This window comes from Eptatretus burgeri, chromosome 2, assembly GCF_056783735.1.
Source record: "Eptatretus burgeri isolate ZD-2024b chromosome 2, Ebu_testis_v1, whole genome shotgun sequence".
NCBI classification, from domain to species: domain Eukaryota; kingdom Metazoa; phylum Chordata; class Myxini; order Myxiniformes; family Myxinidae; genus Eptatretus; species Eptatretus burgeri.
In genome coordinates, this window is record NC_140962.1 from 149012624 (window position 1) to 149029896 (window position 17273).

Below are 17273 nucleotides of genomic sequence, written 5' to 3' on the forward strand. Positions count from 1 at the left end.
GTGGGTATAAAAAAATGGGGGTATAAAAAGATTTAAATAAAAATTAAAGTGGGTATAAACAGATTGTTGCAATATACGTTTTTGTGTGGATAACATTGATTCCCAAAGGTTATAAAAAGAGATTCATGTGTTTTTGTGTTTCTGTCCGTTTGCCTAACAATGTTTTGCGACCCCGTCTCATGTCCCTAGATGGACGGACCCTGAGTCTAGACCAAAACTCTGCACATCCACGGATCAAGGTCTCCCCAGACCTCAGGACAGCGACTCTAACTGGAACTGAGCATCTGTACCCGGAACATCCTGATCGGTTTGATTATTCGTATCAAGTTGTTTCCTTTGAGAGTTTCTCCTCGAGTCATCACTACTGGGAGGTTGATGTGAGTTTGAGTAGTTTGTGTGCAATCGGAATCTGTTTGAACTCGATGAGGAGGAAAGGGAGAGGTTGCGGGCTGGGAGGGAATCACGAGTCTTGGTGTTTATGGAAACGTAATCATAAATACTCAGCATGGCACAACAATCAAGGGACCCTCCTGTCCATGCCAGGGGATCCTGAACGGTTTGGGTTCTTCTTGGATTGCGAGGCGGGAGAGTTGACGTGTTTCGGGGACTCGCGGGTCCTGCACGTGTTCAGGGGGAACTTCATGGACCCCGTTAAACCCGCTATTGGGGTTTATTACCCCAATGATGGTTCCGTCCGGTTTTTCTCATTTTGAATGTTTCCTTAATTCAGTTTGGTTTTGCAATTTTGAATATTTCATTCATTCCATCCGGTTTTTCTCGTTTTGATGATTTCGTTTATTCCATCCGGTTTTGCTCATTTTGATGATTCGGTTCATGCCTGGTGTTGGCTTAATGGTTAGTGTCGTGGGTTTGGGATCCTGGGGTCCTGAGTTCAAATCCCTCTTGGCTGTTGAATTTACAACCAGGTGGGGTTGACTCAGCCTGTCATCCTTCCAAAGTTGGAAAAATGAGTACCAGCTTGCTGGGATGATTGAGCCATTTGCGTGTTCTGCGTCGGAGTGTTGACCCGTCCATGATTGTTCCCAATAGCCCAGGAGACTGCTTTGGCAGCACCGACGCTCTGTTGAGAGTACGGTCACAATGGATTGGATCAGATTGTTTATCATGTCTGGTTTTGCTTGTTTTGATGATTTTGTTCATTCTGTCCGCTTTTGCTCATTTTGATGATTCGGCTCATGCCTGATGTTGGATTAATGGTTGGGGCAGTGGGCTTTGGATTCTAGGGTTGTGAGCTCACATCCCGTTTGGCTGTTGAATTACAACCAGGTGGGGTTGACTCAACCTGTCATCCTTACAAAGTTGGCAAAATGGGTACCAACTTGCTGGGATGATTGAGCCATTTGAGTGTCATGCGTCGGAGTGGTGACCCCTCCAGGATTGTGCCCAATAGCTCAGGAGGCTGCTTTGGGAGCACCGACGCTCTGTTGAGAGTACAGTCCCAATGGATTGGATTGGATTGTTTATTATGTCTGGTTTTTCTTGTTTTGATGATTTTGTTAATGTTGCCGCTTTTTCTCCTTTTGTTGATTTAGTTCATTCCGTCCGGCTTTGACGATTTCATTCATTCCGTGTAGTTTGTGATGAAAGTTTATTTCATGAAATACAAAGTGAAGGTTATTTTGGGTTCAAATCAAGAAAATAATTTACTTGTGCATGACGATGTGATTACTGATCAATGTTTATATTTCTGTGTAATAAAGTTTATAAAATGAAACAAGTTCATTTTGTCTTATTTGATGGGAAATGAACTTTAACCCGAACTCTTCACTCTACTCATGATACAAAATGGATTCTTCATCTTGTTTCTCTTCTGCTTCGTCTTTTTCAAATGTTCTGTTCATTTAAAGATAACTTTTTTAACTTGAGTTTAGTAGTGGTTGTAGTAACCGCAGTGTAATGTACCCGATTCATAACATCTACGCGATTCACATGTGGAGTGTTTTCTTTTTAATTAATTCCACTAATTCAACCCCTCCTCCCCTTTCCCCCCACCCATCTCCTCACTCCCAACCAATATACATAACATTACATACAGATGTTGGTACACCCGACTACCAGTGTAGCTCGTGATACAACGAACTGTTCGTAATGGACATTGCAAAGCTGAGTTGGAGCGGAAAGTTCGTAACGGACTTGAATTCAAAGGCTGTGCCAGGTATGATGATGATCCAAGGCAGAAAGATATCTTCACTTTTTAAATTGCTCTCGAAAGGAAAAACTTCGACAAAACGCTTTCAACTCGGGAGGGAAATGTGACGTCGAGGTTTTGAGAAAATCAAATTTTCCTTTGGGGGGTGATGGAGGAGAGGGGGGGAAGGGGGTGGGGACAGGTCTTTTCAATGCCAAAATCTACAAATCGTTGTGGGGTGGGAGCGAGTCATGTCAAGGCCACACCTACAAACCGTTGGGAGGGGGTGGGAACGGGTCACGTGGCGGTCACAAACTGCCACTATAAATTTGTAAATTATGAAATTAGAATTTAATTTTGTGATGTCATCATTAGCCATGGTTGTAAAAAAAAAAAAAGAAGCCAAGTAGACCATGTTCAACAGGAGGTCCAAGTAGACCATGTTCAACTTTGGTGGCAATTGGCCCAGTTGTTTGCATTCAGTAGAATTTCACACACAAACAGACCGACACAGAAAATGACTTTTGTAAGATTTCCATTTTTTATCTGAATTTTTTTTTCTTCTGAAATTGATCCCCAGGTGAATACATCAGGTAAATGACACTAACCTTTGGATAACAAGTCATGGACCCTTGATGAGAATTTTAATGTAAATATTCAGATCGATCAGATATTAGTAATGGATATTTTTCTCGTTTTGGTGATCTCACAAACGCTTTTCTATTTAGTAACATGGAATATTAAACGGTATCTTGCGAGATATGAATTATGTTGTACCAGAAGTGCAGGTAGAACCAATGTGAAGATCTATTCTATCAAGTGATGGGTGACAGATGATGAAGGAGATTGAAGGGTGGAATTTGATGGGCAGTTCCAGCAGAACACATGATCGGGACCAATCTCATCAATTTGTCTGAATAATTAAATAAATAACTAGATGGTGTTCATAGATTTCATACCTCATGCAGTGTTGAGAAGGACTTGGTGCGAACCAACTTTTGTTTTTTCAGGGTTTTTTTCTTCTTTGATCCAATATGGCTGCTAGACCACATGACCAATGATGACATCTTTATCAAGCCATATTTCCTATGGGTAGTTGATCTATTAGTTAAATTTTGCATTCATCGGTTAAGCGGTTTCTCCCATGGAGAGTTTCAAAGATTTTCCCTTAGATCTAATATGGCTGCCAGACCATGTGACACATGATGATCATTTTTATGAAAATCCTGTTCAAATTTCAAGTTTATCAGATGAAAATTGAGGATTTCAGAAATGTAGCCTATGTTGACCTTTTCACACATGTTGACCTCAAAAATAATAGGTAGTTGTTTTCAATGAGTTGATATGAAAATCCTGTTCAGATTTCATATCAACCAGATGAAAATTGACAATTTTTAGAATTTTTTTTAAGAAATAAAACCATGTACCAAGTTTCAGTTGAACATGTTGAAGGGTTGGGGAAAAAAATTCAAAAAAACCACAGGTGGGATGGACAGACAGATTGAGAGCAAACCTTTCGTCCCCTCCAGTGTAACCAAGAGGGGACTAACAAGGATGCAGTCTCTCGCTGTCGCTTAAAAGTGGGACTTAGAATTTTAGATTTTATATTGACATAAATGAATAAATTTTTGCTTCCCACCAATCATCATTTAACGTTGCTTACAGACCATTGGGCTTACTTCCAATCAACAGAAAGGTTATGGAATCCATAATTGCAGTGGAAACGAAATACTGCTTTTTCTCCAATGGCCTCATCTCAGATCACCTGTGTCATTTCAGACCAAGTAACACTACCTTGAAATGCTCTGCTTCTACTCTCCCAACAATGGATGGAGGGCCTCAATGTCAGACATGAGATCAGGGTCATCTTTCTAGTCATATCAGGGATGTGGAACTGAACCAGAATCTAAAACTGTCGATTAAATTTAGAAGACCACAACCCAGAACTGGAACCGCCAAAAAAAACATACAAGTTCCTGGTTCCGCTTGGGCTCCACATTGCGGCTATGGATCGCCCATCAGTGGCAAATAACTACTCAGCTTTTTTGACACGTCGTGATGGCGTTCACTACTCAATAAAGCAAATTTTCGATTTATTTCATTCCAATGAGGAAAACAAGTTTTTGCTCTGCACAGTGAGCAATATTGAAGGAAAGAATTGGGGAGATGAACTCTAGGAACCCCCTGTGAAATCCGGAAGTGGCACCATGACCCTGTGTATGCAGCAGTTTGCCAAGCTGCCAATCCTGCTCCGACCTCTTCATGACTGGAACATCCCCGACAGCCGCAGTTTATGATCGCAAGGTTCCTCACAAAATAGAAGGTCACTGTTGAAATTGATCCTGAAGGACTCAGGAAGGGAATGCTGCAGATGGTGTGTCATAACAAAGTTGACCAGAAAGCTTATCTTCGTCAAGATGGACTGTGGAACTCTTTTGATGAAATCGTACCTCATGACCAACATCCAAGACTATGAGAAGAATCGAATCTCCTCTGTGTGAAGACTATTTCGGTGAAAGACAATGAAAGGAAACTTGAGAGTAGAGTGAGGACCTGAAAGGGTTCGTCCAGAAAATTCTAACAGACTATGAAATACAGCAGCTAAATATTTTGAGCTTCCGTGTGGATAATGCTCAAAATATGATCAAGACAGTTAAACTTTTAAACAATGACAAGGAGGAAGATGTGGAAGAAGAGGAGGATAACCAGGACTTGGAGGCTGAGCCACAAGGAAATTCAGCAAGCTCTTATGGATTTTGAAATTGAGGTGGAGACCTGGGCAGAAGACCCTGGCCTTATTGTTCTTGTCCATGGGGTTGACAAATCTGTCACTTCTGTGTGCATTGAAAAGATGCGATGAGCTTCTTAAACTCTTCGATTATCTATCACAGATGAATTGAATGCAAGGTCAACACAAGCCGTGATCTTAAAAAGGTCCTCAGGTTGTTCGCAAGGTCAGAACACCATACCTGCTTCCTTTGGTGAAGAAAGGAACAGCTCTGACAAAGAGACGAGATGGTCAAGTCTATATGTGATGCTCAGGAGGCTTTTAGCTTTCGGAAAAGAGAGCAAGGAGTCAGGAACTGCCTCTTTCTGCATCGGTCTGGAGCTCCATAAAACAACGACATGTTTTCCTAAAGCATCCCCAAAATGTCACTACTCATTTGTAGGCAAAGGGTTGGACATATGTCAGGTCAGGTTAGATCTGTGACCCGCTACAGGTACCATGTAAACCTGTACTAACCTGTTCCATACTCGGGTTGGCGGCGACTAAACCGTCTCCCCCACTAGGTTTTCTGGTGAGGAGGGTGTTTGGATATGGACACCCAGCAGGATTAAAAACAAAACCTGTCAAAGGGCGGACGAGCTCCTTGTGAGCCAATGGCCATCCATATCTAGTGCCCAACTGTGTCTGCGGACGTCCTCTTGAAGTTGGGTTACTTTTTATGAGGAGGTTGGTGGCAGGATTTGCACTCCGGCCACTGTAAAACCCTTCATTCCGCAAAACACACAAGCGCAAAAAAAATCTGAAATCCCACTCCGTGGGAGTACCTCCTGTGCAGCTTCCCTTCGCAGGGCAGCTCACCGGATGACGGGATTGGGGCAAAGCCTTCGGGACCCCCAATCTTTGATGATGGGAGGGAAACCACGGGGCAACATTCCCGGGTCAGATAGCGGAGAGTGTGTCGGAGTGGTGCTGAGGTGTCGTCCACCAGACGGTGGTCTCCTTGGGTTAACCTTAGGCGGTCCCTTCGGGTGGGTGCCTGGAATGTCGTATCCCTAAGAGAGGATGATCACCTGTCGCCATCATCATCTGAGCTCAAGCGTTTGGACATCGGTATTGCAGCTCTCTCTGAGGTTCGGAGACCGGATTGTGGCGACCTAATGGTGGTACACCTACTATTGGTCTGGTCACTCTGATGGTTACCATACCCAAGGAGTTGCGGTAGCTGTGTCCAATAAGCTGACCCCAATGATAATTGAGGTAACACTGGTCAACGAGCGTATTATGAGACTAAGGATTCGTCACTCCTTAGGTGTCATTTCCCTGGTCTCTGTTTATGCTCCGACTGAGGCGAGTGATCTCACCGTGAAGGATGCATTCTACGCCATGCTCGAGTCTGTGGTTGATCAGTGCCCCAGATGAGATACACTTCTCGTCTAGGGGGATTTCAACGCATCGACTGGAACTGATAGGGATGGTTATGAGACATGTGTTGGTCCCCATGGGTCAGGAACTACGAACCAGAACAGCACTAAGTTCCTTGACTTTGCAAGAAGTCATGGACTTAGGGTGGCTGGTTCATGGTTTCAGCGCCCACAAGCTCATCACTGGACTTGGTATTCCAATGCTGGCGGTGTGACAAATGAGATTGACCATGTCCTCGTTGACGGTCGCTGGAGGATGATCCAGAACTGCAGGGTCTACCGGAGTGCTCAGTTCCTCAATACTGACCACCGGTTTGTTGTAGCAACTCTAAAGCTGCACCATAAATCCTGGAGAATGCTACCATCCCAGCCTCGGCTGGATGTTGGCAAGCTCAAGGATGAGAGAGTAGCTGAGGAGTTTGCGAACAGGCTGAGTGGACACTTGGGGTGTCTGGGTGCTTTGGGGGGTCCTGAAGAGTTGTGGAGTGCCTTCAAGACCACCATCCCTGATGTTGCCGGTGGATGTCTTGGAACTCACCACAGGGTAAAGAAGAATTTTGTCTCTCAAGGGACACTGGATACCATTGACCAGAGTCGCAGGGCCAGGCTGAATGGCAGAGCTGAGCTGTTCAGGGAGCTGAGGCATAAAACTGTACGTGCACTAAGGGTGGACAAGGAGGCCTATGTGCGAGGAATCTGTGAGGGGGTAGAGCATCACCTGTGGACAGGTGATTCTCGTCCCGCTTACAGGAAAATTCGCGCATTGCAGTCATCCAAGCCCATCCCTCGGAGCACTGCAGTTAGAGCAGAGAGTGGTTGGCTCTTGACAGAGGAGTCTGAAGTGAAGGCCCGCTGGGCCGGTGATTTTGAGCGGTTGTACCAGGCTGATCCCCCAGCTGTCCAGTTGGACGTCAAGGGTGTTACAATCCCTGTTGCTGACCCTCCAATCAACTGTGGTCCACCTTCGCTTGTGGAAACACGGGCTGCGGTGAACCGGTTGAAACGGGGTAAAGCTCCAGGGATCTGTGGCATCCATGCTGAACTTCTCAAGGCTGTTGGAAATGCTGCACTCGTGTCGTTGCATGCAGTTTTGTGCTCTATCTGGAACACAGGTGACGTGGATTTCTACCCTCGAACCGCGTCGTGATCGAAAGGATTCTTGATTGTTGAGGGATCTTGACCTCCTCGAGGATTCAACGTCTAGCCGACTCAGTGTTGCATGTATCGGGATAAAATAAACCACAGAAGTCCAGTAATAATCAATGTCCACAAGGAGTTCTTTCTTCTATACCATTTATTTGCTCCCCCTCAAGTCATTCTCTCCCCTCCCCATATATCCATTCCATTTTATAAGCAGAGAGGCCTTTGATCGCAAAAACAGAATGCACAGCTTATCAGCCCGGTCACCTTGTACTTTCAGAAACCCAAGCAATGTCCAAAGTGTCAAAGAAAGACAAGATTATAAGTAGGTGGTAGGCCTTAACAACTAAATAGTAGAACAGTAGAGGAAAAACACAAACACTTTGACCTACTCAGACTGAGGCAAAGGTTTCTTGTCTAGAGAGTAATAATTTCCCCAACACTCCCCCCTTGTTGCCTAATAAGGCAACACTAGTTAAGTTTAACGATATATATTTTCTCTTCACTTGGAAATGCATTCTCTCTTGCGTTTGAGTGTGCCCATTTTCTTGGGTAGTCACATCCCCCCTTTTCCCCATCGTAGAGCTCAGTCCCTTAGCCTTTCCTGTCCCGCAAGCCAGGTGGCTTCATGTGGTTGTACAGCTTCGGACCTGGTTGAGGTTCCGGTAGGCCCCTAGGCCGATAGAAGATAAGGCTACCCGTTGGGCTGCACAGCTGATTTTCGACAACCTATTTCGGGAACAAAGCAGATGAGCAAGAGTGGATTGACAATTCCCGTGAATATTGAACACATTCATTTGCGCTACTTATGGATTTCCAAGTTCAGGTTCTATCTCAAAAGAGTCGTAGGACTCAGTGTCAAAACCAGGGTATGAGGGTGGTGCTTGGGCCACCATCACCTTTTTAGCAGTATTCCTCTTTAGACAAGAAACAATCAATGCCGGCATTGTAATTGTTGCACATCTAACAAGCACCACTACAATGATGATCCACAATAACCCAACGGAAATCCAATGCAATAGGGTAGTTCCCCAGCCTCCAAAAATCCCTTCAAACCAGGAATAAAGCCCATCTTTCGTAAAATAATTGTGATACTTGGCTCCTTCTTGCTTAATCTTGTCAGCTATGTTCGTGATTTTCTCCGAGTTATCAGGGATATAAGTACAACACTCAGAGTTAATTACAGCACACGTTCCTCCTTGAGCTGCGAGAATGAGGTCGAGCGCAACTCGGTTTTGCATTGAAACTGCACGTAGGGCGACGACCTCCGAGTTGATATCAACCATGCCGAGAGCAGTTTTATTTGCCAATAATTCAAGCGAAGCAGCTAACTCTGCCAATCCCACAGACGTTTGTCCAACACCGTAGTGAGGGATTAAAATCATGAAGAACAGTTCAGTAGACGTGAAACCCCGTTTACCCCGTTTCAAATGCTCAAAAGGTGACTTAGATAACAGGCGCATATGTGGCAAAATGAATGACAAGAAACAAGATCCACTCCAATTAACTGGAAGCCATGGGTATGCTCGATTTCCACACACGAAATAGGTATTATTTAAAGCGACTTGTGGTCCCATCGTGTGATTTTCATAAACATAATGACTGCATTCAGAATTCCCTAATCTTCTTTCTCCCCATGCCTCTTGTACCAAGCATAGTTCGGGTTTTTCTGTTGCCCGTTCAACCATAAAATGTGGAGGCATTTTACTTAAATTAAAATTTGGCCAAAACCAGTTACTGAAATTTCGTTGTCGGAGGCAATTTCCATTTCCATTGGTAACGATGTGGTCGTCAAGGTTATTATCTTGTTTATCCCAGTTTCTTTCCTTTGCCCAGTACCCACACCATTCACTCAGATTGAATGGTATAGCCAGAAGCGGTATCCCAGTAACTGCTGAATGAGGTATCTTAGTACAAACCCAGCAATTGGTTTTATTAAAAGCTTTCGCGTGTTTACGAGAAAGAGCCAGATAAGTGTTTATTCCATGTGGTGAACCCACTTTGCTCGTTAAGCTTCTTTGGTCTCTGAATGCCCTAGGCTTAGTTTGGTGGGTAGTCTGATAGGCCCATCTCCAAAGAACATGCAAATAATGTTGATCACAGACAGTACTTATCGGATTAACAGGCCAAGTACACATTGTACAACTTGCATTTAGTAGTACAAATAATCCTGCAATGGAAAGAATCATTAAAGTTATCAGGAAGCAATGTTCTCCTCGGGTTCTTTTCTGCCGTGTGCCAGTTTGCAGTGTGTGGCATGGATCCATGTTGCTCTTCCTTTACACTTCACAGCTGTATGGGTAGTTAGCAGTATTTGAAATGGCCCACACCAACGTGCCTGAAGAGAGTTCTTCCGTTTGTAAATTTTCACGTAAACAAAGTCTCCGGGTTTGAAGTTGTGATGATCAGATGTGGCTGGTTCTGGCAGAGCTTGTTTCACCTGTGCATAAAAGTTCTTACAGCATGATTCAGAGAGACACAGAACGTAAGCAACGTGTCGTCCATTTGCTGCACGTTCATGTCTTTTATAGTCAAAGGAGGTGAGTTCGGTAATCTCATTGGTCTTCCCATCAGAATCTCATGCGGAGATAAGCCAGTGTTTCGATTTGCGGTAGATCTCATAGTCATGAGAGCAATTGGCAGAGCATCTGGCCATTTTAATCCAGTTTGTTCACAAATCTTGGCCAGTTTATTCTTCAGGAATCCATTTTGCCTCTCTACTGCCCCCGCAGATTGCGGACGATGCGGGCAGTCGAAATGTTGCTTTATTTGCAATACGCGACATAATTCTTTCACCACTTCGGCTGTGAAATGAGTACCTTGGTCACTGGAGATCCTACAAGGTATTCCAAACCTACAGATGAAATCCTTCATCAACAGTTTAACCACAGTAATGGCATCTGCTTTCCGACAAGGGTAAGCCTCAACCCATTTGGTGAACAAATCGACGATGACTAACGCAAATTCAAAACCGCAGCATTTTGGTAACTGGACAAAATCCATCTGGATATGAACAAAAGGTCCGAATGGAATTGGATGACCCCTGGGGCCATCTCCACCCCCTTGCTGGGTTATGTTTTTGGCAAATATGACATGTCTTACAATACTGTTCTGCAATTGGACTAAACCCCGGGGCAAACCACTGTCTCCCAATTAAAGCACTCATGCCGCCTTTGCTAGTATGCCCGGCCCCATGTGCCAATCGGGCGAGCCAAGGTAATAGAGCTCTTGGTGCCACCACACGACCATCAGATGATCTCCATAATTTGGATTCATTATCCAATTCACATCCAGCCAGTATCCACAAATCTCGTTCTTTAGCACTGACAGCTGTCTGCAAAGTGTTTATATCGTCAATGGTCGGTGTTGCCTCTTGTCTCAATACACATTGTGATATTAAAAGAGCTCTGGTGTGGGCAGCAGATTTTGCAGCTGCATCTGCCCTGGCATTTCCCCGTGAGACATCATCAGATCTCCCAGTGTGGGCGTCACATTTTACCACTGCAATTTGGTGAGGCAGAAGTATTGCTTCCAGTAGATTCGCAATCCATGTTCCATTCCTTACTTGTGTACCTGATGACGTTATAAAACCCCTTTCGCGCCAGAGTGCTCCGAATTCGTGTACAGCACCAAAGGCATAGCCGGAGTCAGTGTAGATTGTCACTATTTGGCCTTTGGCTAAATGGCATGCACGAGTGAGGGCGAACAGTTCTGCCTGCTGCGCGGAACAGCTCTCAGCCAATCTCCCGCTTTCGATTACTTCGTGATCAGAGCAAACGGCGTAGCCTGTTAATAAACATCCATCAGGTGCACGCGATGATGAGCCGTCGACATATAGAACCAATTCAGAATTTTGGATTGGTGTGTCTTTCAAGTCAGGACGGGGTTGACACGTGTGGGCGATTATCTCTTCACAATTGTGAGGATCACCATCTTGTACTCCTGGCAACAAACTAGCAGGATTCAGCGGTGCGCATCTCCTAATCGTAATGTTCGTGGGTGCTGTGAGTGAGAGTTCGTATGTTGTTGCTCTTGAAGCCGACAAATGCTGTGTTTTCGTTTTTAACAATACAGCTGTCACTGCATGCGGTACCAGGAGAATCAAAGTGTTTCCCGCGACGAGCGCTTCGGTCGCCTGCACCGCGAGCGAAGCGGCTGCTACTGCCTTGAGACAAGGGGGGAATCCTTGCGCTACCGGATCCAATTTAGTACTATAATATGCAACAGGCCGTAATTTATTCCCGTGCTTCTGTGTCAGCACAGATTGTGCGAATCCCTGTCTCTCACATGCATACAAATGGAAAGGTTTTTCATAGTTTGGTAAACCCAGAGCGGGAGCCGAAGAAAGAGCCTGTTTTAACGTTACAAAAGCCTTGTCTGCATTTTGTGTCCATGCAAGTGGGCTGGGCGCGTTTGCCGAACCAATGTCCACCAGGGGGCGCACTAAGGCCGCATAATCTGGTATCCACTGTCTGCAATAGCCGGTCACTCCGAGGAAAGACCTCATCTGTTTAGCAGTAGTTGGCTTGGGCAGGTTTAATATTGCCGCTATACGTTCAGGGGAGATGCGTCTTGTGTCTCCCTTCAGAATATGCCCCAAATATTTCACTTCTTCTTGGCAAAATTGCAATTTAGCTCTCGATGCTTTGTGTCCTTTCCTGGCTAAGGCCCTCAACAATGTCAATGTATCTCGTTCGCATGCGTCTTTTGACGCTGAACAGATCAGCAGGTCGTCAACATATTGAATCAGTGTGGATCCACAAGGGAAAACTACATCATCCAAGTCGTCTTTGAGGGCCCTCGAGAATAATGTTGGACTTTCACAATAACCCTGGGGCAATACAGTCCAAGTGTATTGCTTTCCCTGGTAGGTGAATGCAAACAGAAACTGTACTTCTTGGGCTATTGGTATACTAAAAAAGCTGAACAAAGATCCACAACACTAAAATAGGTAGTGTTACTTGGGATGCTTGATAGAATGGTAGTTGGATTTGCAATTACAGGAAAAGCTGGAATTACCGCATCATTCACTGCCCTCAAATCCTGTACGAATCTCCACGTTGGTTTCCCAGGTTTTCTCACAGGTAGGATCGGTGTATTACATTGACTAACAGTGGGAATAATTATCCCTTGTTTCAATAGCGCTTCCACGACAGGAGCAATTCCTACCTCTGCTTCTGAAGACAAAGGGTATTGCGGTTTTCGAGGCAGTTTCTTTTTTGGATCTATAGTGATCTTGATTGGATTCATACTTTTAATTTGGCCGACATCGTTGGCATGTGTTGCCCACAGACAAGTCGGGACTTGTTCGAGTATTTCAGGTAATTTTCCTGACCCATTTAATTCTGAGAGATCGACCACCTCAAACACAGCTTTTGCTGATCCTTGACATTCTGTCCAACAGAATCCCTGTTCCCCGATCTTCCAAAGTCCGTTTACTTGGCTCGATTCCATCAAAGTCGCTTGTGATGCTTTTTTCAAAGAGGTTACCATGTGACCAATGTCCGTTTCTTGGTAACCTTCTGCAATCACTAAAGTAACATGTGGTGTAACACTGGACGGTTGGTTCCACAATTTTAATTGTTCCTGCGTCAGATGCACCTCCAGGCCAATTCCTTGCTTCCCAATCCAAATTGTTCCCAACACTAAGTCAAAGGTCTGGTGTAATTTCGAGAGTGTTTCACTCGCATAGACGTTATCTTTTCCCTTGATGTTGCAATCTGCAATGCAATGTAGTCGAGTCTGTAAGTACCGTCTGTCCATGCCGTGTTTACTCACCCAATCGAGCACCTCGGGTACGTTTCTCTCCAAATGTGATAAATATTCCTGCAAATGGTTAAATGCTTCACAATTAATCACAGTCCATTGATATACAAGATTTTCTGTATTTTCCTGTAATAAATTCATCATAGTTATGTGTGATTCGTGAGGCATTTCTAAATATACACCATCAGGGGTACACTTAATTGAACAATTCAGCTTGCATAACAGATCTCTCCCCAACAGATTAATTGGTGTATCAGTTGCCATCAAAAATGCATGGTTTGCAGACAATGGTCCAATTTCCACCCGGAGCTGCTCTGTCAGTGGAATCGTACTAGCAACTCCCGACATTCCCACTACTTTTACTCGTTCTCGCGATAACGGGGCGTCTGGGAAATCACTCCTTCTGAGCGCAGATTTGGTCGCTCCTGTGTCGACTAAGAAAGGAATCTCTTGGCCTTCAATTTTCAAAGTCAATTTCGGTTCGTCACATGGTTTCAAAGTCAGGAAGGGTAACTCAGACGAAGTCGCTTCTTTTCTTTGTCATAAAACGAATGGGTTTTGGGTTTGAAATGAACCTTGAGATGGAGGAGGAAGAAATGAGGGTGGAGGAGGAGGGAACGAGGCTGGAGGAGGAGGAGGAGGGAATTCGGTTTGAGGTGCAGTGGGTTGAAATGAACCAGCTTGCTCAAACTGTGTTCCCCATCTTTCCTGCTGTCTATAATATGGATTTTCATTCACTGGAGGCGTGGAGTGTCTGCGAGTTTCATCTCTGTATTGTGCCGCTGGTCTCTGTTCTACCGGTTCATACGAACTATAAGTTCGACTGTTTCTACGATTTCGGCATTCATTAGCCCAGTGCCCTTGTTTTCCGCATGTATAACAGAAATCTCTGCGCTGGTCTCTGTATTTTGGTCTCTGACGGTAATTGGTTTGCCCTCGGTTTTGTGAATTATATCTCACATTCCTTTCCCCGGGGCATTCACCTTGACCTTGAACCTGGGATAGCATTAATGTTGATTCGTTTTCCTCGTCAGAACGATGTTTCAACAATGAATTACAATGCGTTACATATTCCATCAAGTCTTTCACTTCCTTTAATTCCCAACCAATACATACTCGCTTTATCTCATTTTGTAATTTGGCCGTCAAACCATTAAGGTAGACATGAGCAAATGGTACCCCTCTTCTTTCAGTCCAGAGTGACATTGGTATACACCCCGAAAACGCTCTAAGAACTCCAATGGGTCCTCGCCAGCGCGTTGCCTGCACACCTGTATTTTTGCCCAGTCGGTCTTAAGTGTTACCACCTCTGTGACAGCGTCAATGAGGGTGTCAATATGTTCTTTGAGCTCCTCCCTGTCTCCAGGAGCTTCATCTGGCCATGCAGCGACCTGTTTCAATTGTCGGAGTAACCCTTCTGGTACCACTAATTTTAATAATATTTCCATGTCCATATATGTTGGCTGATGACATGCCACCACCACGCGTAGTTCCGCCTGGAATTTTTTTGGGTTCTCCCGTATCTTCGGCATCTCATTTACGATGGCTTTTAATTCAGAGCCCCACGGACGATATATCGCTTGTACCTCCCTTGCACCTGGGTAATCTCGCAATGGAAACGCGCCAATGAGTGCCTCATCATCTCCGTCCTTCGTGGTCTCTGACATTATTTTTTTTGATCGAGTTTGTATTTTACCCTTGTCAGCAAGAGGAACTTTATTTTTGCTTTGTGTTCTTGTTTCTTTCTTAATTACTCGCCTGGCTCCCCGTTGAGCCTCTCCTTGCCCTGTGGCATCATCTCCCTCTGTCTCTCCCGCTTCTTCGTCCTCGAGCGGTTGTGCTATCGGAACTGTGCACTCTGGCCATGTATCTGAGTCTTCTTCTTCATCCTCAAATCTGACAGCCACTGCTCGCTGTCTCTTGGTTTTATTTTCAAGTCTCACCGGCATTTGCTTCGTTAATTGGTCTAGCTGACCCTTCAGGTTTAACAACCGTGCCTTTTCGTCTCTGTCATGACATTCCTTCATCCAATTTATATAAACGCTCCAGTTCACCTGCTTCTGGACCTTTTTGTCACTATTTTTCACTTCCAGTACTTTTCTTAAATTGTCTAAACACTCGTGATCGAACGTTCCATTCTCAGGGAAGGGTAATCGACTATTTTTGGTCCAATTGCACCATTTCCCCATGTCTCTCACAGCTTCAGGCCCATACTTATCAAACATAATTCTTGCACATGTACCTCTCCGTGGTTTTTGAATACAATTTTCCTCGGTATACCCATTTTCCTTCCTTTTACAATTTCTATTTCCCATCTCTAAAATCACACAAATCACAACCGCTAAATTCACTCTAAAATCACAGAATAAAATAAATCGCACCCTCGGAGAACCCCCCCTGCTTACCTTCGCTCAAGCACTTGTCGTTCCTCCAGGCACTGCCTCCGGCAGATTAAGCACCTCCGGTCACGAGCGCCGCACAACGCCGATTCGAATCCGAGTCACGGCACCAACTGACGTGGATTTCTACCCTCGAACCGCGTCGTGATCGAAAGGATTCTTGATTGTTGAGGGATCTTGACCTCCTCGAGGATTCAACGTCTAGCCGACTCAGTGTTGCATGTATCGGGATAAAATAAACCACAGAAGTCCAGTAATAATCAATGTCCACAAGGAGTTCTTTCTTCTATACCATTTATTTGCTCCCCCTCAAGTCATTCTCTCCCCTCCCCATATATCCATTCCATTTTATAAGCAGAGAGGCCTTTGATCGCAAAAACAGAATGCACAGCTTATCAGCCCGGTCACCTTGTACTTTCAGAAACCCAAGCAATGTCCAAAGTGTCAAAGAAAGACAAGATTATAAGTAGGTGGTAGGCCTTAACAACTAAATAGTAGAACAGTAGAGGAAAAACACAAACACTTTGACCTACTCAGACTGAGGCAAAGGTTTCTTGTCTAGAGAGTAATAATTTCCCCAACACAGGCATCATCCCAATTGATGGAAGAGGGGCCTTGTTGTCCCTCTCTGGAAAGGGAAGGGTGATCGCCAAGACTGCAATAACTACAGAGGGGTGACGCTGCTCTCAGTGCTGGGCAAGGTCTTTGCTCAGATAATTCTTGATAGGGTTTGCCACCATCTGCTTGAGCACCAGCGTCCAGAGCAGTCAGGCTTTACACCAAAGAGGTCAACGATTGACCGTATCCTTGCTCTTCGTGTCCTCACCGAACGCAGACGAGAGTTTCGGCAGGGGCTGCTTGCAGCCTATGTTGATCTCTGTAAAGCGTTCAATTCAGTGAATCGGGATGTCCTCTGGAGGATTCTTGGTCTTCGTGGGGTGCCACCAAAACTGATCGATCTGATGTCTGAACTCTACTCTGGTACTCAGAGTGCTGTGAAGTGTGGTGGTACCATCTCTGACTTATTTCCAGTTGTTACTGGAGTTCATCAGGGGTGTGCACTGGCCCCCACACTTTTTAGCACTTGTATGGACTGAATTTTAGGGAGGATGTCGGAGAGATCAAGTTGCGGTGCATCGTTTGGGAATGTCAAGATCTCGGACCTTGATTTTGCAGCTGATTCCTTCATCTTTGCGGAGACTTTAGATATCCTTTTGGGGGCCCTCGGGATGTTGAATGAGGAGTCGGAACCACTGGGATTATGGGTTTCTTGGGTCAAAATTAAGATCCAGGCTTTCAATGACATCTTGGATGCTGCTGTCCTGTCTTTGCCTGTTTGTGGTGAGGACGTTGAGGTTGTGGAGAGATTCACTTACCTTGGCAGTGATATTCATGTCTCTGCTGGCTGAGTAAGAGGTCAATAGACATCTGGGTCAGGCCTGGGGAGTCATGGATTCACCGGATCATGGGGTGTGGCACTGCCGGTACCTGTGCGGGAAGAAGAAAGTCCGAGTCTTCAGGTCCTTGGTGCTTCCAGTCTTGCTCTATGGATGCGAGACTTGGACTCTGACCAAGGTTCTGAGACGGAGACTTAATTCCTTGGTACCAGGTCTCTTCGGAGAATCCTTGGCTATCGCTGGTCAGATTTTGTGTCCAACGAGCGGTTGCTG

At 45.0% G+C, this 17273-nt stretch overlaps 2 protein-coding genes and 1 long non-coding RNA gene across 4 annotated transcripts in view; 1 reads left to right on the forward strand and 2 right to left on the reverse strand.

Moving 5' to 3' along the window:
• Positions 1-1725, forward strand: part of LOC147033515 (E3 ubiquitin/ISG15 ligase TRIM25-like) — a 52690-nt gene extending 50965 nt beyond the window's left edge. For both annotated transcript variants that reach the window (XM_085855500.1, XM_085855505.1), the window contains one exon: positions 190-1725. In XM_085855500.1, the coding sequence (XP_085711626.1) occupies positions 190-713 (524 nt within the window). In that variant the 3' untranslated portion in view covers positions 714-1725. The remainder of the gene's footprint in view (positions 1-189) is intronic.
• The window catches only part of LOC147033509 (E3 ubiquitin-protein ligase TRIM7-like), a 1095521-nt gene that overhangs the window by 315204 nt on the left and 763044 nt on the right, over positions 1-17273 (reverse strand). The gene's annotated exons all lie outside the window — the stretch shown is intronic.
• Positions 7575-16195, reverse strand: LOC147033517 (uncharacterized). The gene is made up of 2 exons (XR_015051582.1): positions 15610-16195; positions 7575-9878 (listed from the first exon to the last, which is right to left on the reverse strand). It is a non-coding gene; the product is annotated as an uncharacterized LOC147033517 (long non-coding RNA).